A 23,905-nucleotide genomic window follows, 5' to 3' on the forward strand; every position below is an offset into this window, starting at 1 on the left:
GGTTTGGGTGTTTAAAGGGCCGTTTTAACTTTTTTTTAAAAAAATTTTTTTTTTTTTTTTTTTTTTTTTACATATTTGTTAAAACCGTCACCATGTTGTGACAGATTAAGACACAGATAATCTGTGAAAAGATGTCTCCTTCCTGAGCATCAGTCCTATCCAATAAGCAATAAATCAATTAATCACAGGATAAATTGAAATGAGCTCATTAATTTCCATTTGCATGATTTATCATTTTTCTCTTTTCGCTCTACCAAAAACAGGATGACGAAAGTCTTTTTAGTAAGTTTGTGAAGATCAACTTTGTTCAAAGAGTCTTCATAATTCATTTTATTTGTTGTTTCTCTTTTGCTTATTTATTTTGGATATTTAAAATGTCTTCCAGTTCCAATGTTAAATGTTCATTAGAAAGTAAAGTTTATTAATCTTTGAGAACGTGTTCTAGAGTAATTACTTGGAAATGGCCTTAAATCAACAATATTGTTGTTTATTGTGATAAATTATGGGATAATTTATTGTTTAGCAAAATTTATTATCACTCCCAATCAAAAACCACCAATCAGAGCCAGGAGGCATCAATCAAGCTCATGTAGTAGCTGCTAAATGTGCCCAGTATGGAGAAACAACTTACCGTCATCAGTGGCTATGCTAACTAGCTTGATCTAAATCAATAAGTAAATCAAGATTATTTGTATAACACATTTCAGCAACAAGGCAGTTCAAATCATAAAAATACAAAGTTACAAAAACGCCACAGTAAACAAGTAAACATATTTTATTAAGTGCTATCATTACACATCAAAATGTTGATCAATGTTTCATTCAAACAGGTGGGTTTTAAGTCTGACAAAACTTTTAAAAAATACTTTTTGAGTTAAAAAAAAGAGACTTGATCGTTTGCTTTTTGAATAATTGTGAGCCGTTCATGTACTGCGGGGCTTTTCTTCTGAAAGCTGTGTGGGATGAAGCTCTCTTCCTGCATTATGCTCCACTCTGGTCTTATGAAAGCTGCCACTGTCTGGTTTACGGCACGGCCTTGAGGCCTTTTCTTTCCCTCACTCACAGCAGGAGCGCCTCATTTCCCTCCTTCCTTGATGAGAACTTTTCACATATTCATTTAAATTACTGCCAGAACTGACATGTAAACAGATGGATCAGTTCTTAACCAGCAGATCGATAATGGCTGCTCTGTGTTCATCTAACATAGAACAGATCAGAGAGTATTAAAAGTGTTAGGACACATTATTTATTATTTGAGGCAACTTTTCATGAGGTGTTTGTTCATTTATACTGATCCACAGGTCAGTGGGTTGTCTGTTTCCACAGGCATACTGTTTTTTTATTTTTATTATTTTATGGCGTCTTATTGAAGATAAAAGCAGAGCTAGTCATGCTAACCTTGCAGCTTTTGCTAAAAGTTCAGCTACTTCCTCTGGTGGCTCAGACTGGAAGGAGCAAATCAAACCCCCTTACAATGCATTTCTCTAATTATATTAAAAATATATATACTTTATTGATCCCAAATGGAAATTTAAATGTTTTAGATCATGTTATTCAGGTTTCTTCAAAGAGTTGTTGTAGATACTTATTGGAGCACATGTGTCAAACACGAGGCCCGTGGGCCAAATCTGGCCTTCTGCAGCTTTTTTGTGGCTCTTTAGACTCCAAATGACATCAATAAGTCCCTCCAGTTTTTCACAAATCTGCAAAATTCACACAAAGTCAACAAATTCCCACATTTTTTCTGATTTTTACTGCAAATATCTTTCCAAAATTGGCGAAAAACGTTGGGTTTAAGTGACTGCTGTCTCTGCCTCAGTGGATGTCAAGTTATATCTGTGTTCAATACGGCAATTAATAAAAAGCCACTTTTAACGTCAAATATCAGCTCAAATATAGTCAAAATTTCTTACAAATATTTCCAAATTAGCACCACAATATCTATGATTTTGATTTAAAAAACAATCACAAAATCCTGGATGGACTGATCAGTGTGAAAAGTTATTTAATTTTAAGAAACACTTATTAAACTCTAAAAACTCTAAAACAAATTGATATTTACTGATATTTTAACAGTTTTATGGATTTTATCAATGCATTCTGGCACAACCGGTCCTTTAAGAACATTCAGATTTTTGATTTGGCCCAGAATAAAAATTAGTGAAACTCATGTCAGAAGTTTTATTTTTAGCACAGCTAATGTTACAACAGCAAGATAAACGCTGGTAACTATGGCAACCGGTGACGGTTTAAAGGCCAATCGGCTCTTTCCGAATTGTTCGCCCATCCGCTGTGTTTACAAATAATTCCTCACAAGCTGTGGTAAGGAAGCATTTCCTGTAGCTGTCTGTGTCACAGTGAATCTGAAGAAGCCTCTGAAAGAAGACGCAAAACTTTGTTGCTTTTCCGCGAGAGTTGGAGAAACACAATTTTGCAATTGCAGTGTTTCCATTAAATAAGAGAAAACATTTAAATAACATGTGAATGAGTTTAATGAGAAACATCATCCTCCAACTACTTCCTGTCGGGGTTTTTTGGTCTTTTTCAAAATTGCTGTTTTTCCAGAAAGCAAATTTATTTTCGCAATTCCAATTTTACAGTTGTTGTATAGCAGCGTCATGAAGAGCAGACTCAGGATTGTCCATAAAATTAGCTTAACTTATCTTAGTTTTTACACATAGAAAACACAAAATGTTCACATTTTGGTTTCCTGGATGTTTTTCTTTTTGCATTTACAAGGAACAGAATTTGTTGCAGCTATTAAATACACCAATGAACTGTTCTCATGCTACAACCACAAGCTTCAGTGAACTTCATAGGGTTTTATGTGATAAAGCTACACAGAGTGGCACGCAATTGTGCATTGGAAAAAAAATACAACTTTTTCTGTAAATTAAAATAAAAAAAATTGTCAAGCATTTTCATTCAGCTTCCCTGAATCTGTACCTTTTGCTGCAGTTAGACTGCAACTGCAAAATAAAAGTGCTATCTAAAGCTAGCAAACTGTTGACGCTTAATTGTAAATGTCAGCCGTTTGCAGAAATGCATAGTTGATGCACTTTGTCAGGTGTCAATACATGAAATGCATCTCTGAGCGAGACTTCACTTCTTGTTTTGAGGCCAAATTTAGATTTATTCTTGCTGACAAACTCTGAAACATTTTTCAAGCTTGATCTGAAGATCAGCAGTGCCAATTTTAGTGATGTCCTTAGAATAGTTTCAAGAACCTAGACTTTTTGCTGAAATCCATTATAGAGATGGCATACTGCGACCTTCCACTGCCTTAACAGACAAATAAAATACTAAAAGTTAAAAGTTCAATATGTTGGTTTTATTAAGTCTCTTCTTTTCCAAAGTTGCAAGAATCCAATAAACTGTTATAGACCTCTGTAGAAAAAAACCACAGTAACCCAAAGTCAGATTTTGGCAGGAACTAGTTATAATTACTAAATTAAATTGATACATATGTAGTAAAAATACTTTTTACAGTATTTGTGCTACATTGCACAGTTGTACTTTTACTTGAGTAATTTTATTAAGTACCTCTACTCTTAGGTGAGTAAAATTTCTGGATTTTCTACCCACTAGAAGAAAAACAGACACACATCTGCAATTTTTGATGAAATTTATTAAGTTTTTTATTGACAGAAACTGATTTGCAAAAGATTCTTTCTCAGCATGATTTTTGATGACGCACCACGTGAACAAACGCATTCACGTGTGATTTTAATCGCATTTCTTAAATAACGGCAACACTGCAATTGCGAAATGTAGTTTTTTCAACATTAGAGGAATATTGACAAAATTTTGCATGCATTTGTAATGGAAACAGTTACTTAAACTGTACCTCTGAGCTGTTATGTAACCTATATTTACGTCTCCAGTCATTGGACAGAAAGGTTGCAGCTGCATGTCTGTGCTACGCTAACTCCCTGCCTGCAGCAGGCTCTGCTCAATAATACTAAAACTGGAATGCAAACGCAGCTCATCATAATCAATGCATTTAAATGAACAAAACAGTTTTGGTAGGTTTAAAACGAAGGGAGAGGCATACATTATCAACAACGAGTCCGACTGGCAGGAACAACTCTGCTTAATCCTCCTCCTGAACACCCAACCTGACCCTACTGATTGTTTTCAAATCATTGTTATGCTTTAAAAATAATCTCTTTGCTCTTTAAAAAAAAAAAAAGCAACATTGTTTGTCTTATTTGAATATTTTCCCATGTTCTGTAGCAAGTGTAGGAATACGTTTGAAATGTTCTGTACTGGGTTTGGTTGTGCTATCATACATGGTTGACATGTTTGTTATCTAAGTTTTACCAAAGCTGCTCATTATCCCTCGCTGTCTGTAAAGAATTTCCCTCCCCCTCCTCTTTCTACACTCTCCCTCTCATTCCTTTTGCCATGTTTCCCCTCCGCTTTCTTAGAGCAGGATTCCTGTAAACACTGCAGTGCGATTTAGGGCAGAAACCTCAAAAGGAAGTACAGGAAGCAGTCGGAAATCCCAGCAGAGTTTGGGGCTAAAAATCTGAAACTTATCCACCCTGAAGATGTGAAGATTTGAAGAAAAATGGAGTTCGCCGCCGCCGCGGGTTGTTTGGCTTCGTTTTGTGTAAGAATTTGGGTGGGCCTTGCAGTGTGAGAGCAAAGAGCTGCAGACAATAACATAAAAGGATGCCAAAGTGTTTCTGGAGCGAGGCGGACCAGGACAGTGTCTCCAGATAAGGACTGCAGGGTGTGGCTGTTTCATAAAACATTTGAGAACGGGACCGACTGGCCCTGGAGGTCAGGATCCCTTTAAAGCTCATCATCGATTTCAGTGGGGCTGGACAATAAATCTATAACTATACATACAAGTACCTTACAACTACTTGATTACTCTATGTAATACTAAGATAAATATTATTGATATTTACTGTAGCACTTGCTACCGAATTAGCAAAATTAGCTTAGATAATGTAGCTTTTATCTGCTAGCTAAGACGGACCTGTAATCTACGTGTTTGCTACTGCATTTACTTATTCTACTAGTTACCAGAAGCTTGTAGTTCACACACAGTTTGTACAAATCCATTTAAGTTTATTGTTGTATGCACTCTTCGTGTTCACTAGAATGGAGGCAGCTTGTCCACAACATATTTTCCTTCTCCGTCTCATACAGATCGATCTCAACAGCAGCCATTTTGCTCATGTATCTTTCTCTCGCGCATTGGTCAAGAGCATCCACATGTCTTCTTCTTGTTGGTCTCGAAGCCATTTGTCCGCTATGCATTGCTCATGCGCTTGCCTACTAAGATGGCGCGGATCACTTATAGAATATTCACTGAACTCCCGATCCAGAACTGCACAGCATTCTGGGAGACATAGGCAGAGGAAAGGCTTTAGTGACTCAATCTCTCAGGGCCAACTAAGCAAGGTTGGTGGAGTCAACTAACTCACTCATTCTTTGGTTACCTAGCAACCCACTCATTCTTTTGGTTACCTAGCAACCACCTGTTGAGTAACTTGCGCAGCAGCAGTTTCAGGTTTGGATGTTTTACAGTTTTCATCAGAACAGCCTTCAGGTTGTGGGACCGTTTTAAGTCCCTGGTTCTGGTGCTTCTTTTTCTTCATTTCCAACTTTTTTTTTTTTCTGAATTCCAACTTTTTCAACTTTTTTTCTGGTAATTATGACTGACTTTTTTTCTTGGATGTTTTTTCAGAATTCTTTTTTTTAATTGTTTTTACTTTCAATCAGAATAATAAAAAAGGCAGAATTTTTCTGTCTTCCGTTGTCCTAATCCTTTGCCATAAGTTTTCTTCTTTCTGCCTTTGCTCTGTTGCTGCCACAGACACAAACGGCATGGGGGGGGGGGCAAACCAAATCAAATTTCAGCATCATATTCTTTTTTTGCTACCAACTACTCCCTCATTTGCATTTATACAACTTATAGTGTGTATTTATTTAAGAAACTGACAAAAATCTAAAAAATCTACATAAAAATGACTGATTTCTCAACAGTCACTATTAGAAACTGTCATTCAGTAGTAAGAACAGCTGTTTCAGTTGCTGTTTTTGAACCTCTGAACGTAAAATCAGATCAAATGTAAACTAGGGGTGTTTGCCATTAATTTAGCATAGATGGCTCTCCTAGGAAAAAAACACGTGCTTAAACTGCAGTCATTGTAAATAGAAATTATTTGTATTTATTTATTCTACTACTTTGTAAACAAGCAGTCTCCTGCAGAACATACTGTATACAGTTTAAACCTCTGTGATAGGCAATCAAGATATATAGTCACACAAGATAAACGCATAAATATATAAAAACAGATTTAAGAATAACATACTGTACAGTAAGGACAAAATTACTACATAAACTATAGTGTGGTTATTAAAGGTAGTGTACTCTGGTCCACAGGAATGTGCAACAAAATAGGATAATTTAACATATTTTACAAAATGTGCAATAAAAACAGACTATTTACAAAGTGACAGTAAAACTGTGCAAATGGCATCAGAAACATAAACATACAGAGTTTTTTGGGAACAGTGATGGTTATAAGGTCTAACACACGGTCTGCAACCTTTACAGTCCAAAGAGCCATTTTTGCCTTCTGTCCGGCTAAATAAAACTTGTTTAGAGTCACAAATGTGACGTGACCTTTTGAAAAAAAAAAGGCAACTCTTGATTCAACATCTCTAACTGGGTTTGGTTTTAACAATATCATAAATGTGAAGTTTGTCAAAATGTGTGTGTTTATTCTTTTAACTTATTTTTGTTTAGTCAACAAGTTGTTTGTTCGGACATTTATTGATGTTTTAAGTTCTGTTATTCTGCTCTTGGCAGTTGGTGGTTGCCATAGTGACCGGTAACTGGCAGCTCCTCCCCCTTTTTCCGTTGCCGTCGGTAACTGGAGCAGAAGCTTCTGGACTGATGTTAACCACCAACTTGAATTTGTCTTTTCTTAGAATAAATACAATGAACCCGAGTGTCTGTCGGGAAGTCAACCTATTGGCCCTGAGACGAACATCTACTACAGGAAACGTGTTAAAGTACAACTATTTTATTAAAATTTTGGGGTTTTCAAATTGGGAAAAGCTCTTTTGCAAAAAGAGGATCAATAACTATTTTTAATGGGATGTTTTTTGTCTTTTTGTTTGGTTTTTTTTGTGAAAAAGGGACAGTAACCCATGGCAGCGTTTTTCAGGGGTGCCCCAAAGACTTTTTAAAAAAATAATTTTTAGATTTTTAACGATTGCGTGTTTGACACATTGTACTTTTTATAGAAATTATCTGCCCGAATGAAGTGAGTTGTACTTTTATTTTTGGATTTTTATAACTCTAAATAATATTCAAGTATTTGGAAATTATGAAGCTATAGTGAAGTTTTTCTGGGAATAACATGGAGTTGTTAACTACAGGACGTATTAAACCTACCATGCATCAGTTCATACTCGCTGTTGTGACAACATTAATAGGGTTACCTATTAATGTTGTGTAATTTGCATTAGTATTTAGTAATTTTTCCGTAATAAGGGCTAATAAATACACAAAATGGAAACTCATAGAAACACAGTCGGCAATTAAAACATTACATTTTGCCGCCGTTACACATCAGGCTGTTGATTAATGATTAATTTGTTATGTTTCAAAAGCAACTCTAAACAGGTGGGTTTTTAGTCTAGATTTAAAGGAAGTCAGTGTTTCAGCTGTTTTGCAGCTTTCTGGAAGTTTGCTCCAGATTTGTGTCGCATCGAAGCTGAATGCGGCTTCTCTGTGTTTGGTTCTGGTTCTGGGGATGCAGAGCAGAACCAGAAGACCTGAGAGGTCAGGAAGGTTGCTATGACAACAGCAGATCTTTAANGTNTTGTGGTGCTAAACTGGTCAGTGATTCATAAACTAACAGTATTTTAAAGTCTATTCTCTGAGGTACAGGGAGCCAGGGGAAGGACTTTAGAACTGGGCTGATGTGCTCCAACTTCCTGGTTTTAGTCAGAACTCCAGCAGCAGCGTTCTGGATCAGCTGCAGCTGGAGGATTGATTTGTTAGACAGACCTGTGAAGATGCTGTTCCAGTAATCGATGCAACTTCTCTGTGTTTGGTTCTAGTTCTGGGGATGCAGAGTGGACCAGAACAAATGATAAATGCATGGATGAGTTTCTCTAGATCTTGCTGAGACATTAGTAATGTTCTTCAGGTGATGGAAGGCCGACTTTGTAACCATCTTTATGTGGCTCTGAAGGTTCAGGTCAGAGTTCATCACTGTCATGGTAATATTATTACTCTTAACTGCAACACCACCCAGACAAATCTGTCCTTTTCTCCCCATACTGTCCGATTCTAGTGTTTATCTAAGACATCTAACCACTTCTTTCATTGAGTGCGTCGAGGTTTGACCTCTTCCTCCGTTATTTAGAAGAAGTTTGTCCGGTTGGTTGGGGTGATTGTTAAATGTCTGGGCACGCCTTGCCGTGTAAAAAAAACTCTGTCAAAACATGTTTTTACAGCTCTGACTCCAGCGTCGCCTGCAGTTATTTAAGTTCATGCCATCTTTTCAGGAACTGGTCTTTCCCCTTTCTTAAAGTGACGACCATGCAGTTTGGGTATCACCCTAGGCAAAAATGTGTCACAAATTTCAGTGTCCAGATGCCGGATCAGATCAAAAACAGGGGAGTCATCTGAGGTGAAAGTAAAGAAACATTTGCAGTTACTAAAGAAGACTTACAACATATGAAAGCTGTGTTTATGTCTGTGGAAGAGCCATCTAATGTCATGAGTTGATTTCTGCAGGAAGTGGGTGTAGTCACTCGGCTACTAAAACTGTTGGGGAGGAAGCAGAGTAGCGTTCGCAATCAGATCACACTTTTCCTGTGTCCTTTGCTGTTTTGGCCTCTTTTCTTAACTATGATGATGGGGTTTTTTCCATTTTGAAGAAATGCAGAGCATAAACATTTTCCAGAAGCAAGAAAAGGATCCAACAAATGTTTTCTCAAAGCACTGTTTCAGTTTATGTTCAACTGTACAGAATTTGGTTAAAATTTTGGTTAAAGGTTAAATATTTGTTGAACTTGTAGTTAAGTTTTCCAAGTGACTTTCTGATTATCCTAAAGACTTTTAGGAAAATATTGTGTTGGCTGACGAGTCAAAATGTCAAAATTAATTTCATCAAGCTGAGTGACATAGCTCAAAATTAAAATCTGATTGTTTTTAAGAACAGATTCAATTTCTGATTTTAATCTGATTTTAGTTCTGCTAAAAATTATTTACAAATATCAGAAAATATTTTAAACAATATTTTTTAAAAAGATGTTTTTAAATATGTTTCTAAAAATATTTTTTAAATATAATTTTAAATACTTTGTAAAATACCTTAAAATTATTAGTTTTTTAATATTTTAACAAAATATATATTTTTTTAAATTTCAAAATATTTTTTATTTTCAATAATTTATTTTTGTGAGTTGTACAAAGGAGTATTAGGGCAATAATTTTTATTTAATTACAAGAAGGTAGTCATAATATTGGCATTAAAAACACAATTTTACCTTAAGAATGTCTTAAAAATTTGAGGAAAAAGGCTTGAATAATTAATTTTTTTAAATGTTGAAAATCTCATAAAATTGCAAATTGATTTGTGATTTTAGATTCCTGAGTTTTTTGAAACAATAAGTTCAGAAACATGAACTTATTGCCAAAAAATTGGTTGCTTTTAGCAGCGGTAAAAAGCCAAACGGAACAAAAACATGTAAAAATGGGAATGTTGCTCAATACTATAAAACCTTGTGAAATACACGCCTCACAGCCACAGATTACCAGAAGTCATCAATTTCCTTTTTCTCTTGTCTTTCGCTCCATTTCATCAGGTAGGAGATCGTGTCATCGCCATGAACCGCCACGGGATGTGGCAGGAACTGGCGGTTGTTCCCGCTAACCGCACCTTCCCCATTCCAGACGGGATGAGCTTTGAGGAAGCCGCAGCTCTGCCCATCAACTACATGACGGCCTACATGATGCTGTTCGAGATGGCCAACCTCCGGCCGGGGAAAAGCGTCCTCATCCACATGGCTGCCGGTAAGAGCATGGACTTTATGCATTTTAAGTTGTTGACCTTATTTTATATTTTCTAAGCTTTATTTTCCTGTGTGGAGGTGGGGAGTATCCAAAAGGTGTATTAAAGTAAGAGTGGCACTGCTTCAACATACTTTTACACGTATGTGGCCATCAAAAAAATTACTTGAGTAAAAAGGTTTTGGTGAAAAGTTTACTCGCGTATTAATTAGTTTGATCAAATTATTGATATTTGATATTTAAAAATTACATCATCAGGTGTTAATTAATTCATTAATTCACATAAGTAACAAAAATTAATGAAATCAGACAAAATATAATTTTGTTTTCCAAATCAGTTTCTTTCAATATGAAACTTATGAAACTTTAACAAAAACTGTGTCTGGTGGACATTTGGTGAAAACATGTTTGTTTTTCATTCAGTGTTTTCATTCAGTGAAGTAGAGAATCCAGAAGCAAGAGTAGAAATACTTCATAATGAAATTACTTGCATAAAAGTAAAAAGTACAGCATAGTAAAAATACTCCTAAAAGTGCATTTTCTTTTTCAAAAAAGTTACTCAAATCAATCTTATTGAGTAAATGTAACTGATGGTATGCTGTTGGTTACGTTGTATGTCAATTTATTGATTTTAAATTAATAATAGAAAAAAGTGGAATTAGATAATTGAAAATTGACATTATGGTAATACTTAACAGCAAAGCTATATTTCTAGGTATTTTGCAGACTTAAGTTAAAAAAATGAACTTTCACCTTAAATTTGCTCATTAAGCTAAAGCTATAATCAGCTTAGCTTTAGCTTAATTTGATCAACTAAAACGTCTGATTTTGAGACAGTTGGAGAAATAGGGAGCAGAATTACATCTAAAAATGTAGTGTTGCCTTCACAGCCGTCTTTTCATTATTGCAGGATGATGATTTACACAAAACAACAAACGGTGTGATACAGTAGATCTTAAACTTGCACACACCTCAGTTAAAATGGAAGTTTAAATAAATAACCTAGGATTAGGTTACTTACTTGAGGTTTAAAAAGTCTCTGCAGCAACAACTTCACATTTTTTGTCAACATTGTTTTTCTCTGTCTCCTGAAGAATTGGCTTACAAATCATGATTTTGTTTTTGAGAAAATCCCAAATGATTTGTCGCTTAGCTGGCAAAATATTTTAACTTTCGTCCTAGTTGAAGTTTTTAATTATATAAAAGATAAATAATAATGTTCTAGAGGAACATTTCCTCCAATCTCCAAGGCAAAATAATTTGAGTCACCAATCACTCAATAAAACTACTTTGAATGTCATTACTGTAGTGAAAAGTCATCAGTCGTGGTCAGAACTGAGGCTGTAGTGCGTGTGTGCGTGTGTGCGTGTGTGTGTGTGCGTGTGTGTGCGTGTGTGTGCGTGCGTGTGCGTGCGTGTGTGTGTGTGCGTGTGTTATTCATAAAAGGGCAGCCTGGATTGTTATCAGACTCGGTTCCTTTGGCAGCATGTGACATTTAAAGCAACCAGACATTAATATTCTCATAGGTCCAAATGTGTGCAGAATATGTTAAACTGATGCCTGTGATGGATCACAGTATGTTGTATAAAAATGATGATGAAATGTATCTTCAGCAGTTTTTAATATACTATCTGAACAAGTAATTTAATTGCCCTTTGATCAGATAGATATTTTTAAAAACAAAATTCAATTTCTGGAGGATTTTATTGAAGAAGTATGCTCCTTTAGACGTCAGCAGATCAAACAGCAATGACACTGTTTTATCTTATCTTAATTTATATGTATTTTTGCTATAATAACTTAACTTTTGCTTAATTTGCTTAGCTCCCTTAGCTTAGCTTTAATTTTGCTTCATTAACTTGGTTTTAGTTTAGCTTCTTTAACTTAGATTTAAATTAGCTTTAGCTTGTTTTGTCTAACGAGGCTTAAGTATTGGGTTACTGTTTAAGTTACTCTCCTATGCTACAGATTAGCTTGTTGCTGAACTTTGTTTTAGAGTTGCTTCTTTAACTCAGATTTAACTTAGACTTACCATAGCCTTCCTTGGCTAGCTCCACTTCAGCTTACCTTGCTGTATTTCAGCTTAGCAAACCAGTCTTAGCTTTAGCTACTTAGCTTAGATTGTTAACTCATATTTCTTGTCTTAACCTAGCTTTAGCTTAGCTCTCCTAGCTTAAGCTTACCCTACTTGGCTTTAGCTTAGCTTCCTTAATTTAGGTTTGCACTCTTATCTGGGATTTAGTTAAAGTTAGCTTCAACTAAATCTGACAACGCCATAGTTTGACTAATTTAGCTTTTTAAACTTTGTTTTAAACTAGATTTAATTTAGCCTTGGCTTACCATCCCTAATTTAGTTTTAGTTTACCCTGCTTCAGCTTACCAGCTTAAATTTAGCTTAGCTCCCTTAGCCTAGCTTCAGATTAGCTTTCTTAAGTTAAGTTTGCACTATTAACTTGACTTTTGCCTTTTTCCTTAACTTGGCTTTAGCTTAGCTTTAGCTCACTATCTTCAACTCATTTTTATCTTGGCTTCCTTAGGTTGGTTGTAATTTCGCTTATTGACTTAGCTTTAGCGTTAGCTTTTGATGTATACATTTGTCCTAGTGCTGGGTGTCTGCTGTTTGTTGCTGGTTTTGACAGTAGCTGAAAATAATGTAAACTGCACTGACATTCATGACCCGGTCTCAAAGAACGGGTCATAAATATCAGCGTTGGAACTGTGATTTATGAAAAGTTATATAGCATAATTGAGCTTGTGCTAATTGAATTTCATAAAAAAAGTTCCACTTGTTTTGGTGCTAACGTTGTCAGAATTTGTTCATCAAGTTGCGTTGTTTGGATTTTTCCGACTTATAAATCAAATTTTAGCTTCTGAGTACTGATTGAATGCACTATAACATACAGACAATTTGGATAAGAACATGGTTTCCATGAATAACTTTATCTAATGAGTCAGGACAGAAGAACTGATGCAGAATAATTATTCACCAAATTGGTTATTTAATTCGAGTGATTTATTCTTGGAATAGTTTGTACTTTTCAAGAAGTACATATCGGTATGTAGCTTTTTGATTTATGAAGTTCAGCATTTACCATAATATCAAAGTGCCAGTAAACCCCATCAGAGACGAAGTTTGGGCCAGTTTTCCTTGTCTCTCTGCCTTCGTGTCACCTGACCTTCATCATCTTCGCTCTCGAAGGCTACCTGCTGGTGCTAAGCAACTAGATGTTTGGTAACTGACCTGTACAATTCATCTGCAAAAGGCCGGGGTGATGAAAAGGCCAAGAGGGATAACAGGTGAACCTGGACACCCAATGACCTGCTGAAGGCTATGTTACCACGGAAACCGAATAAACTGATGCTGAAACCGAAGAGCACACACTTTGGTTTCAGCATCAGTTTATTCGTTTTCCAAGCTTTTAGCAGATGGAAAAATCACACCTCCAACCCAAACAGACCTGGATGTAATTTAAATAAAACTGTTATTTAGCTTTTTTATATGTATTATATCAATGTATAACCAGATGCTTTTTGTTAATTTATGTTTGCAAAGCTATTTTCCATAAGTGTTAGCGAATCTCTGGAGTTTTAAATTTTAGTTTTAAACCTGTAAATTGGAGGTATGACTATTTAGAAGGTGTGTTATTCAGAAAACCTTTCCAAAAATAATATGTATGCAACAGATGTGCTATAACTTTCTCCAGCTGAACAGAAACAGAAATGGGAACAATCTAGAGTTGGCATACAGCTTTACTTATTACAGCTAGACTGCAAAACCACAAAATCTTGCCAAGTAAATTTGGTCCACTTTCTGGTGTAAAAATCTTAGATCACTTGAAATGAGACAAAACTAACTTACAAGCAACTTTTCAGGAAGATATAGGAGCTTATTTAAGTCAGTAATTCCTTAATATTGATGAAAAGGTGCTAGCTCCATTGGTAGATTATTTCACTTATAAAAATAATTTTTTTCTATGTTCTAAGTGAAATAATCTGAACTAATATTCTCGGACCTGAACCCTCAGAGTCACATAAAGACGATTACAAAGTCGGCCTTCTACCACCTGAAGAACATTTCAAGGATTAGGATTAATGTCTCGGCAGGATCTAGAGAATCTCATCCATGTGTTTATCTTTCGTTCTGGTCCACTCTGCATCCCCAGAACTAGAACCAAACACAGACGAGCAACATTCAGCATCTATGCACCTTAGATCTGGATCGAACTTCCAGAAACAGAACTCAGCAGAAACAGTTCCTTTAAATCTAGACTAAAAAATAACTAGAGTTGCTTTTGGGTCATAATAAATGGACCATGGACCAACATATTTCAATTGCATTTTGGCAATTGACAAAATGCAACGCCTGTTACAGGTTTTCATAATTTTTGACTATATGATGGGTTTCGACTGACTTGTTGCTGAAATGTGCTTCACAGACAGACTGGACTGACTGATATAAAGTCATACTCTTGGTTTGTATGCAGGTTTTTAAATTCAAACAGGCTGCAGTGAGCCAGGATGAAGTTTTCTAAAAATGATCAGCAGAGTGCAAATGTAACCACACAGATGCAGTTTTGTAATCACGGTGCAGAGCATTTGAAACTGCACCTTAACCAAAAAAACAAACCGCCTTCCTGATGGTGCCAGTCTCATCTGCGTGTGCACATCTGTAGGTGGCGTGGGAATCGCTGCTACCCAGCTGTGTCAGACCGTGCAGGATGTGACGATTTTCGGCACCGCTTCCGCTTCCAAACACGAGACCATCAGCCAAGGTGGCGTCACTCACCCCATCGACTACCGCACCAAAGACTATGTGACTGAGGTCCGCAAAATCAGCCCAAAGGGTGAGAAAACAAAACGGTTTTACTGCTCTGAAACAGAACATTCCTATTTTCTGCTGACGGTTTCTTTTCTTCTTCTTCTTTTATCTGCAGGAGTGGATATTGTCCTGGACCCTCTTGGTGGCGCCGACACTCAAAAAGGTTTCGGTTTGCTAAAACCTCTGGGCATGCTTATCGTCTTCGGTAAGTCATCGCATCTGAAGGAAATATTTTAGTTTAGTTGTTTCTTTTTACCAATGCTCTGTGCACAACAGCTATTATTATTTTTATTTATTTTTAATTGTTTAGTCTGCTTATAAATACAATATAAGAAATAAGTGGATTATTCTTATATTTAATGGCACCAAAGGAACTCAAGTCCAGTTTTGTTTTCTTACACTTTTTTATTAAATGTTATTAATGCACACATCACTTTTATTGAAGAACAACATATGTATTTGATATTTACATTTGAAAATGTTGTATTTAATGACATAACCAGTTGTTTTCTTTAAGAACATACTGTGATTGTATTTTGCAAAGTTTGAACAAATATAATGGGTGGAACTGATGGTTAAATGAAGATGCATTAAAGCCATCAACCATCAAGAGCTAAGCAAGAAAAATAAAAATTACAATCGTTTTCACCATTTGTTACTTTGATACAATTCCTCTCATTCATGCAAACAATCACAGAATTTTCATAAACATTTTAAGATGCTCAAATAAACTTTAATCGCCGTCTCTGACCTTGTTCCCTTAAGTTGAGTTGCTTTTTATCCGTTTTGCTGTTAATCTTTTCATTTATCATTGTTGACATTCTCTGGTAGAGCTGTGTTCTGTTACCATAGCAACCTTCACCAGAAAGTTACCAAAATAAAAGTATAGAACTTTAACAGTACTTACTCTGTTGGCCTTTGCACATTAAATTGTACTTACACAGATGATTCTACCTTTCTGTGAATTTCACTCATGGTATAAAATGGATCGTTTGAACGGATCTTTAAAGTGAAATAATCCTGAATTTTTCCCTCAAATAGCCGCAAAGTAGCATTAATATAAACAAACAGCCTCTGTTAAAACCTTCAGGTCGCTCAGCTGTTATCTCTGAATCTTGGATTCAGAGTGCCAACATTTAAACGGCCGTTTAGATTTTGGTTTCATCTCTCCATGGATCCAGGAGCAGCCAACTGTGTGACGGGCCAGAAGAAGAACCTGCTGGCCATGGCGAAGACCTGGTACAACCAGCTCACCCTCAACACGCTGAAGCTGATGCAGACCAACAAGGCCATCTCTGGCTTCCACCTGGGCTACATCCGGGATGAGGAGCTGTTTGAGCGGACTCTCGTTAAGCTGCTGGAGCTGTACCAGCAGGGCAAGATCAAGCCCCATATTGACTCCCGCTACCACTTTGAAGAGGTGAGTCTGAAGAAATATTCATGTAGGAATTGCTTGGCCTGTCAGCATTTGAATGCACAGGTAACGCTAAACTTGTTTTTCTATTGCTGTTGAATTATCACTGTTAAAGGGGACCCATCATTTTTGTTCTTCCATTTCTTCCATTTGTGTCTAAACTGAATCAGAATCAGATTTCCTTTTATTGTCATTATGCACAACAGAAGTTAAAAAAATAGCAACTCTCGAAGGCAAGTCAAATAATTGAATAAAATAATAAAAAATAAGAATATCTCAGTAAATATAACATTCTGTAGATTTATTAATAGATTAACACATTTCTATGTACATACTTGCTGTTTTTTTATTTATTTTATATATGGGTCTTTATATGCAATTTAGATTACATGTAACAACTAATGTGTATATTTTTTAAAATAAAATTAATATCTTTTATTTGTGTTTGCTAATACTTTTACTCTTTGGATGGAGTAGTTTGTCGACAAATAAGCAATTTGGATGTAAAAATAAAGTATATTCTATTCTGTTGTTGAGTCACATTCCATGGGCACTGCCTGTTACCTAGCAACGGCAACCAAGCCCCACCCGTCACCTAGCAACCAAAGCAGAGTTTCAGAAGGTTTGGTCAACTAGTTTTACTGCTGCATGCGCTATTCAATGGCGGCTGGAAAAGAAAAATGTTTTTCTTTTGTTGTTGGTTGAATGACTTTGTTTAAAATGGTCATAGTCCATAGACTTGTCCTAATCTGTTCAAGGAAGCATAATTTACTAATGATAATTCCAGGTTTTGACCACTATGGTTAGGTTAGCAAGAACTTAAAAATTGTAAGCTGAAGAACTAACTGGAGGACTTTTAAATTTTTCTGTAAACTATCATTTAAATCAGAAATATATATATAATATGCATGCTGCAAAAACACAAAATCTGGATCAAATCAGTAATTTTGATCCAGTTTCTAATGCAAATATCTTGGTGCGCTTAAAATAACGCAAAACTAACTTACAATATCTTTTCAGCAAAGTAGGAGCTTGTTTTAAGTGAATAATCTCTAGTGACAGTTTCTACCCCAAAACATTGCTTTGCTCTATGATGATCAAAAAGAGTGAAAGTTTTTTTTTTTTTTAATGATTAGGGTTCATGGTCACATCCTTTTCTTTATTCCCAGGTGGCTGACGCCATGAAGCGCATGCACGATCGTCAAAATATTGGGAAAGTCATCCTCCTTCCTGAGCCCAAGAAGAGTGAAGAGAAGAGTGAAGAGAAGACCGAATCGAACGCAGAGGCAGCGGAAAACGTGGAAAAAGCGGAAGCTGCCGTCAGCGAGAAGAAAGAGGATGCCGCAGAGGAAGTTGAAGCAGGAAAGGATTGAGTAAGAGAATTCATTTCGGTGGCGTTTCCAGCACTTCCTCCACAAATCTGTCCCGTTTTTGTTTTTTTTTTTAAGGAGAAAAAATGTCTTGAATTTTGTGATTTTTGTCAGTATTCAGCTGTTTGTCTTTGTTGTGCAATATGTCAATAATGTTGTCTGGTTGGGAACACTTGTTTGTTTTGGAAATAAAAGTTCACTTTATTCTGATACATATCTGAAGAATCATTTATTGTATTAACAGACAGCGTGGGGAAGCAGCTCTGAAACAAACCAACGCTGGTACCATTTGCATGAAACCGAACTTTGATGAATGACTAAGATGCTCGAGATGAAGAGCTTCACATAAACAAACTGAAGGACTGTGTCTGGCTGTGCTGACGGCAGGCCACGGTCATGTTTACCCACCGAATCAACAACCAATACTGAAAACTGTTGGGAAACTTCACATCACCACTGCAAATCCAACTAAAAACATGTAAAATCCAAGAATGTTCAAAACACAAAGGAAGAATGCAACTGAAAAGGAAAAAAGTGATGTAAAATAGGAAAAATAATTCAAAGAATAGCAGTAATAAAATGTATAATAATAGAAATATTAAATATGAATCCCAACTCTTAGTGTCTTTAACTTCAACTTTACTCTGGACTCATCTATAGTTTTATTAGTAGATTAACATTATTTGTAGGTCATATTTAAAATACTAATGTGAATATTTTTTTAAATAAATTTTATATCCCTTACTTGTATCTATTAATATTTTTACACTTTGGATGGAGTAGTTTGTCAACAAATAGGCACTTTTCTCTTTGGGATAAAGAAAAAGTATATTTTATTCTGCTGTTGAGTCACATGGGCACTGCCTGTTACCTAGCAACAGCTGCCAAGCCCAGCCTGTCACCTAGCAACCCAAGCAGAGTTCCGAAATATTCAGGAAACAAAGAACACTTAACATCTTTTAAGTGTTTTCTGTTACAGTGCGATTCAGTTCTACAATATTTTTTAATTATAGTTTTTACTTTTTTTCTTAAATTTAGTTTTATTATGCAACCTATGGAACAATGTTGGATAAATTCTCATTTTAGGGAAATTTATGTGCAACAGCATAAATTCATATTTAGACTACAGATAAAAACAAAAAAGAATAAGAGACTGTAAAGTAAGGGCAAAGTTACAACAAAGGGAAATGGTACTCAATTGTTATCAAAAAAGAAATGCAGAACTGAGTAGGATAATATAAAAAATATACAAGATATGAATTGGTACTTGGAGAACATCAACATACTGCAAAAAAATCCCTTAATTGAACATGTTCTCTTATCTTTCCCATTTTGAATAGTTTCTGAGTGAACTGGACTTCTATGTCTTGTTAATTCTACAAGTTGCTAGAAACTTTGATCAAGTTAATAAAGTTAGTTTAAATTCTATTTTTTAACACTTTTTAAAAGCAAGTGAACTTAAAAGTTTAACTTTAACATTAAGCAAATCAAAGTATTTATTTCAATGTTCAGCAGATATTTATATATTCTGAAAACAAACATCCACAAGTTTACATATTAAAAACCTATATATTTTTCCTTTACTGAGGTTTGCACTAACAAATATGAATCTCACTAACAGATAATTCATAAATCTAATCAAAAATAAACTCACTTAGGTCAGGGCATTTTCTTTCTTTTTTTTTCCTGTTTTCCATTTAGACTGCAGCTCTTGTTTTCAAAACGAGCTCCACAAGGAAAGCCCAAGTGTTATTGTAGCTGATATACTTTCCTCACTTATTTGTGCCAAATTGGAGGCCTGTTTTCACCACAGCAGTCCTGTGGATAACAATTAGAGGGACTTTCCTGCTCAACAATCTCTCTTGGGGTTCCTTCCCTGAACCGAAGCTGAAACTGACTGGAAAACAAGCTGCATTGAAGTTTTTTTTTCTAGTTTTGTATTATTTTTTATCTTAAATTCTTATCTTGCTTATATAAACAGTGCGTAGATAATGATGGGAAGAGGGGATAATGTGATGCTTATGGTGTTTCAGTCAAGGAGTGAGTGATTACTTCCAAATATTTAACATTTGGTGCCTGTTTCTCCGCCTGCATGACGTAACTCAGATGTTTTGTCCAGCTGTGGCTGTAATTCAATGCTGCTGAGTCTCCTTCCTCAGTCCACGCCGGCCCAGCCCCTCACATTCCTCTTTCCATCCGCTCAGAGCTGCTCTCCGTCTCTCTCCTCTTCATCTGATCTTCTGTCGCTGCTCTGCCAGCTCACTCACAACAAAGCTCCACAGATGCTGCTTTATGTTGTTTACATTGGTGACATTCTGTTATTTTGGACATTATAATTGTCAAGTTTGGCCAGCTGTTGCTTCTCCCAGTAGGAGCGAAAACCTGGTGTGGGTTTTCAACTGGAACCGGAGCACATTCTTCTGTTTCTTCATCATTAATTAGATGAAGAACAGAATAATAAATATTTTATTGATCCCAAAAAGAAGAAATTGTTTATTAGTTGACAAGCTACTCAATCCAAGGTGTTAAATATTAATAATACAAATGTAACCATAAAAAAATAAATATAAAATTATACTTGAGAGTGATGAATTTCAAATATGACTGTATATAAGTAAATAAAATAACAAGCATGCACATGCAGTTGTTAATTTATAAATAATTTATTCTCGTAATATGACTATGATTTTATTTTCGAAATATTACCTTATCCTCAGATTATTACGACTTTATACTAACTATTCTCGTAATATTATTAAAAAATTATCCCTAATACTTCGTCGTATTTCTTATTGTATAATAAACTCCTCTTTTTGTAAATTGATCAATTTTCTTTGTTGAAAATGAACAAATATATTGAAATATATATTTCAGTGACTAGCTTAATTTATTTATTACACATTTGTAATAATTTCATTTATTTCTTGCTCTGAGATTTGATCTTTTATTTTCAATAAAAGATTTGTAGTTTTTTTAATATTCTCTGTTTACCTACTGGCATCAAAAACTATAATAAATGAGCGGATTCTCAACTTTTCACCCTGTAAATTACTGAATTGACCCACAAATGCATAGGAATGTTTGTATCCAGAGCATTTGTGTAATTATTTGTTTAAATAAATCATTGTTTACTTTCTAACTTCAGTAGAAGTTTTCTGTTCCTCCAGCTCCCCCTGGTGGTAGCTGGAGGAAATACAGGTTTGTTCAAAAAGGATAAAAAAAATAAAATAAAATAAAAAATCTTCGACAGCATTAATAATTTTGAGGGTGGAAATTTTGTTTCTACATGACAAATATTTCACCAGTTGGCGTAGTAGCAGGACCAAGAATTAAATAATGCTGCTATTTCTGTGAGAAGAAGGTAAAGTAAGTTGATCATTAACAGAAAGTTCAAAATAATAGAGTGGAGTTCAACAAGCAGGCCTTACATCTCTATGGTACTTTGTTCTTATTAAAATCGGAGTAAAATGGGTTATTCCACACTTTTATTTAAAAGTTAGAGAAAATGGAAGTAATAATAATTTTAATATTGTGAAAAAATTCATTTCAGAAAGTGAAACTCATGAATTATAAAGATTCATGACACATATTTTTTTGTAATTTTGGTAATTATGGATTGCTGATAATAAAATATCCCAACTCAACTTTGTTGTTAATAATAATATGACCCACATTTCCGAAGGCATTGTTATGATTCCTTTTATGTGGAATAATTTGAACGACTCTGTGAAGCGACTAGTGCAGCAAGAAAAAAGAAAAAGAAGAACATTCCTAATTTCCAACCATTTCACCCATAAACCATTGTGTTTTTTAGAGCAAAAGCGACTGTATTTGGAACAATATTTAGACCCATTAAAACATTTTAGAGACTAACACCATAAAACTAATCGGAAGACTTGGGTCAAGCTCATGTAAATAATTTACATTCCTTAAAAAAAAACAATCCACTGAAGCGAGAGATGTTTCCCAGTCATCAGTTATAATGGCCTTTAAAGGCATTTCTGCACAGCTTACAGTTTATGGAGCCCAGAAATATGACGGTGGCTTTTTGAAACAATCCTATATCAGCGCTGAACTTTCGCTGAACCTTATTAATCAGGAAAACATCATTGTAGTTTAGAAGTGAGCAGGTAAATCATTTACAAATAACCTGTTGGTTGTAAAATAAACAGTAATATCAGGGAATAAAAGTCAAGTTTTGTGACACCAGGGACATATTCTGGGATATACGTACAGGGCATTTTACAGGAGGTCCCGATGTTACTTATTTTTAATGTTTTCATATTTGAACTTTTATTAACTTTTATTTTACAATTGTACCTGCACTTTTAGGTGTTATGTCTGGAAAACTGCAGATGGGAAATTAACATGTTGATCTAAAATCTGGCATTTTATTCAAATGTGCAACTTACGTATAAACAAAGTTAACGTTAAACATAAACACGTTTGGTTTCCATAGCAACGAAGGTTGACCGCTTCTGTCGGAACAATGTAAAGATTGTCTCTTGCTCTGAGGTAGGTTTTCAAAACTCATTGCCACGCAGTTTATTTACGGTAAGTTTAAATATAAATCTTGAATATCTAACAGTTTTCTGATGAATGCCTCCAAAGTGAAAAGTAAAAAATAATTAAATAAAAACAAACATCCATCTTGTACCTTCATGCCACCAGCAGGTGTCCTCATGTCCAAACAAACGTGATGGCTGCTTTAAATTTAAAAATGCTATTTTCCTCTTGGATCGCTGTTTTTATTTGAGCTTTAGTTACTAATGCATGCATGTTTTTGTTGTTCACGCGTGATTTGGGTGTTTTATAGGAGCAGATCCATAATTTTCCTGATTCCAGTCACATCTGACTCCTGCAGATGTTCATGTCTTGAGTCATCTCCGGTTCAGCTTCCGGTCCAGACAGAAATCTCTTGTGATCTTTTGGTCACTGATGAGTAAACGAAACTGAAGTTGGTTTCCGATTCCAGCTTCCGATTGGGGAAGAGGCTAAAGGGCGATTCCACCTAATTTTTCATTATCTTCAGGATATTTAATCTACTCTAGTTTAAAAAAAACTACAACACCGAGACTCTTCAAACCTGGACTAGATTATTCTCAACTAATAGCAGAATATGTAAAACCATGTTTGTGATTTGTAAAACCTTTATCTGATTTTTGAAACTTCAATAAAGGGCGATTTCAGACCCTTTTTTGCATCTGGACAGGGGCGGATCTAGAAAAATATTTATGGGGTGGCAAGAGGGGGGCAGGGATTTTTTCAGGGGTGGCAGGGGAAATCTGTCACGAAAATATTAGTAGCGCTATCATTTGTTATTGGATATATCTATTAAATACGACTTAAAATAAAGATTAGAAAACTGATGTTTGATAAATTCTCCATGATACAAATCTATAAACAGTTTAGTTTCTGTTAGTTCTGTCAAGATGCAAGAAGGGGCGAATTTCTATTTATATTGGTCAATCGTTTTATTTTAAATATGCTGTAGGAGCCGTAGTTTGACGACTGTTATAAATATTACCACGTTTTGAGAACACAGGGGATTAGCTCAGTTTTTGTCGCTTGTTTTTAGGAATTTTAGCGGCTGCAGTGCACCACAATAAAGCTGATAAACAGGTGAAGAACCAAACTAGACAGAACCGCTTCTGACTGTTTGCTAAGCCAAACATCCAATAAAAGTTTCACTACGGCACTGGGGTCATGTTTCTTGACACAGGCAGAACAAGGTTCAATGTCCAAACTTATTGATTGGTCTTGGTGATTTATTTTCCTCTTTCACCAATTACAGAGTTCAAACTTTCATTTGTTCTCATGCTACCACTCTTAAAAACCATCGGCCCCAAACCCAAATGCCTGCTGGTCCTTCAGGCCCCTAGCTTATAGAAAGTGGACTGACCCACATTACTTCCTGTCTAAATTTAGAAAATAAATAAGAAAAATAATGAAACAAAAAATAAATAAAATCAACAATTATCAACCTACAGACAAACTCGGTAAATAATACAAAAAAATAGACATTTAAGAATAAAGTAACAAAATTCAAATGGACAAAGAAGTAAAGACAAAATAGCTCCAAGAACTTTTATTTCGCCTTTTCTCGCTCTGTATGACATGTTGCCATGGCAACCGACAAACAACAGGTCAAAGAGCAGGTAGAGCAGATATCACCGATCAGGGGAATCAACACCAAAAACAAACATTTCCCACACAAAGTAGCAAAAACACTAAAACAGAACATCCAG

At 35.4% G+C, this 23,905-nt stretch overlaps 2 protein-coding genes across 2 annotated transcripts in view; both read left to right on the forward strand.

The window, feature by feature from the left end:
- The window catches only part of LOC106948324 (synaptic vesicle membrane protein VAT-1 homolog), a 21,834-nt gene extending 3,965 nt beyond the window's left edge, over positions 1-17,869 (forward strand). Inside the window, exons 2-6 of the mRNA XM_015033928.1 lie at positions 9,850-10,057; positions 14,728-14,898; positions 14,989-15,078; positions 16,055-16,293; positions 17,457-17,869. Of these exons, the coding sequence (XP_014889414.1) occupies positions 9,850-10,057; positions 14,728-14,898; positions 14,989-15,078; positions 16,055-16,293; positions 17,457-17,660 (912 nt within the window). The 3' untranslated portion in view covers positions 17,661-17,869. The remainder of the gene's footprint in view (positions 1-9,849; positions 10,058-14,727; positions 14,899-14,988; positions 15,079-16,054; positions 16,294-17,456) is intronic.
- A 4,221-nt stretch (positions 17,870-22,090) lies between these two features.
- LOC106948325 (probable phosphatase phospho1) overlaps positions 22,091-23,905 on the forward strand; it is a 20,693-nt gene continuing 18,878 nt past the window's right edge. Inside the window, exon 1 of the mRNA XM_015033929.1 lies at positions 22,091-22,172. The gene's annotated coding sequence lies outside the window, so the exon portion shown is untranslated. The remainder of the gene's footprint in view (positions 22,173-23,905) is intronic.

This window comes from Poecilia latipinna, unplaced genomic scaffold, assembly GCF_001443285.1.
Source record: "Poecilia latipinna isolate Pla-1442-1.1 unplaced genomic scaffold, P_latipinna-1.0 Scaffold282, whole genome shotgun sequence".
NCBI classification, from domain to species: domain Eukaryota; kingdom Metazoa; phylum Chordata; class Actinopteri; order Cyprinodontiformes; family Poeciliidae; genus Poecilia; species Poecilia latipinna.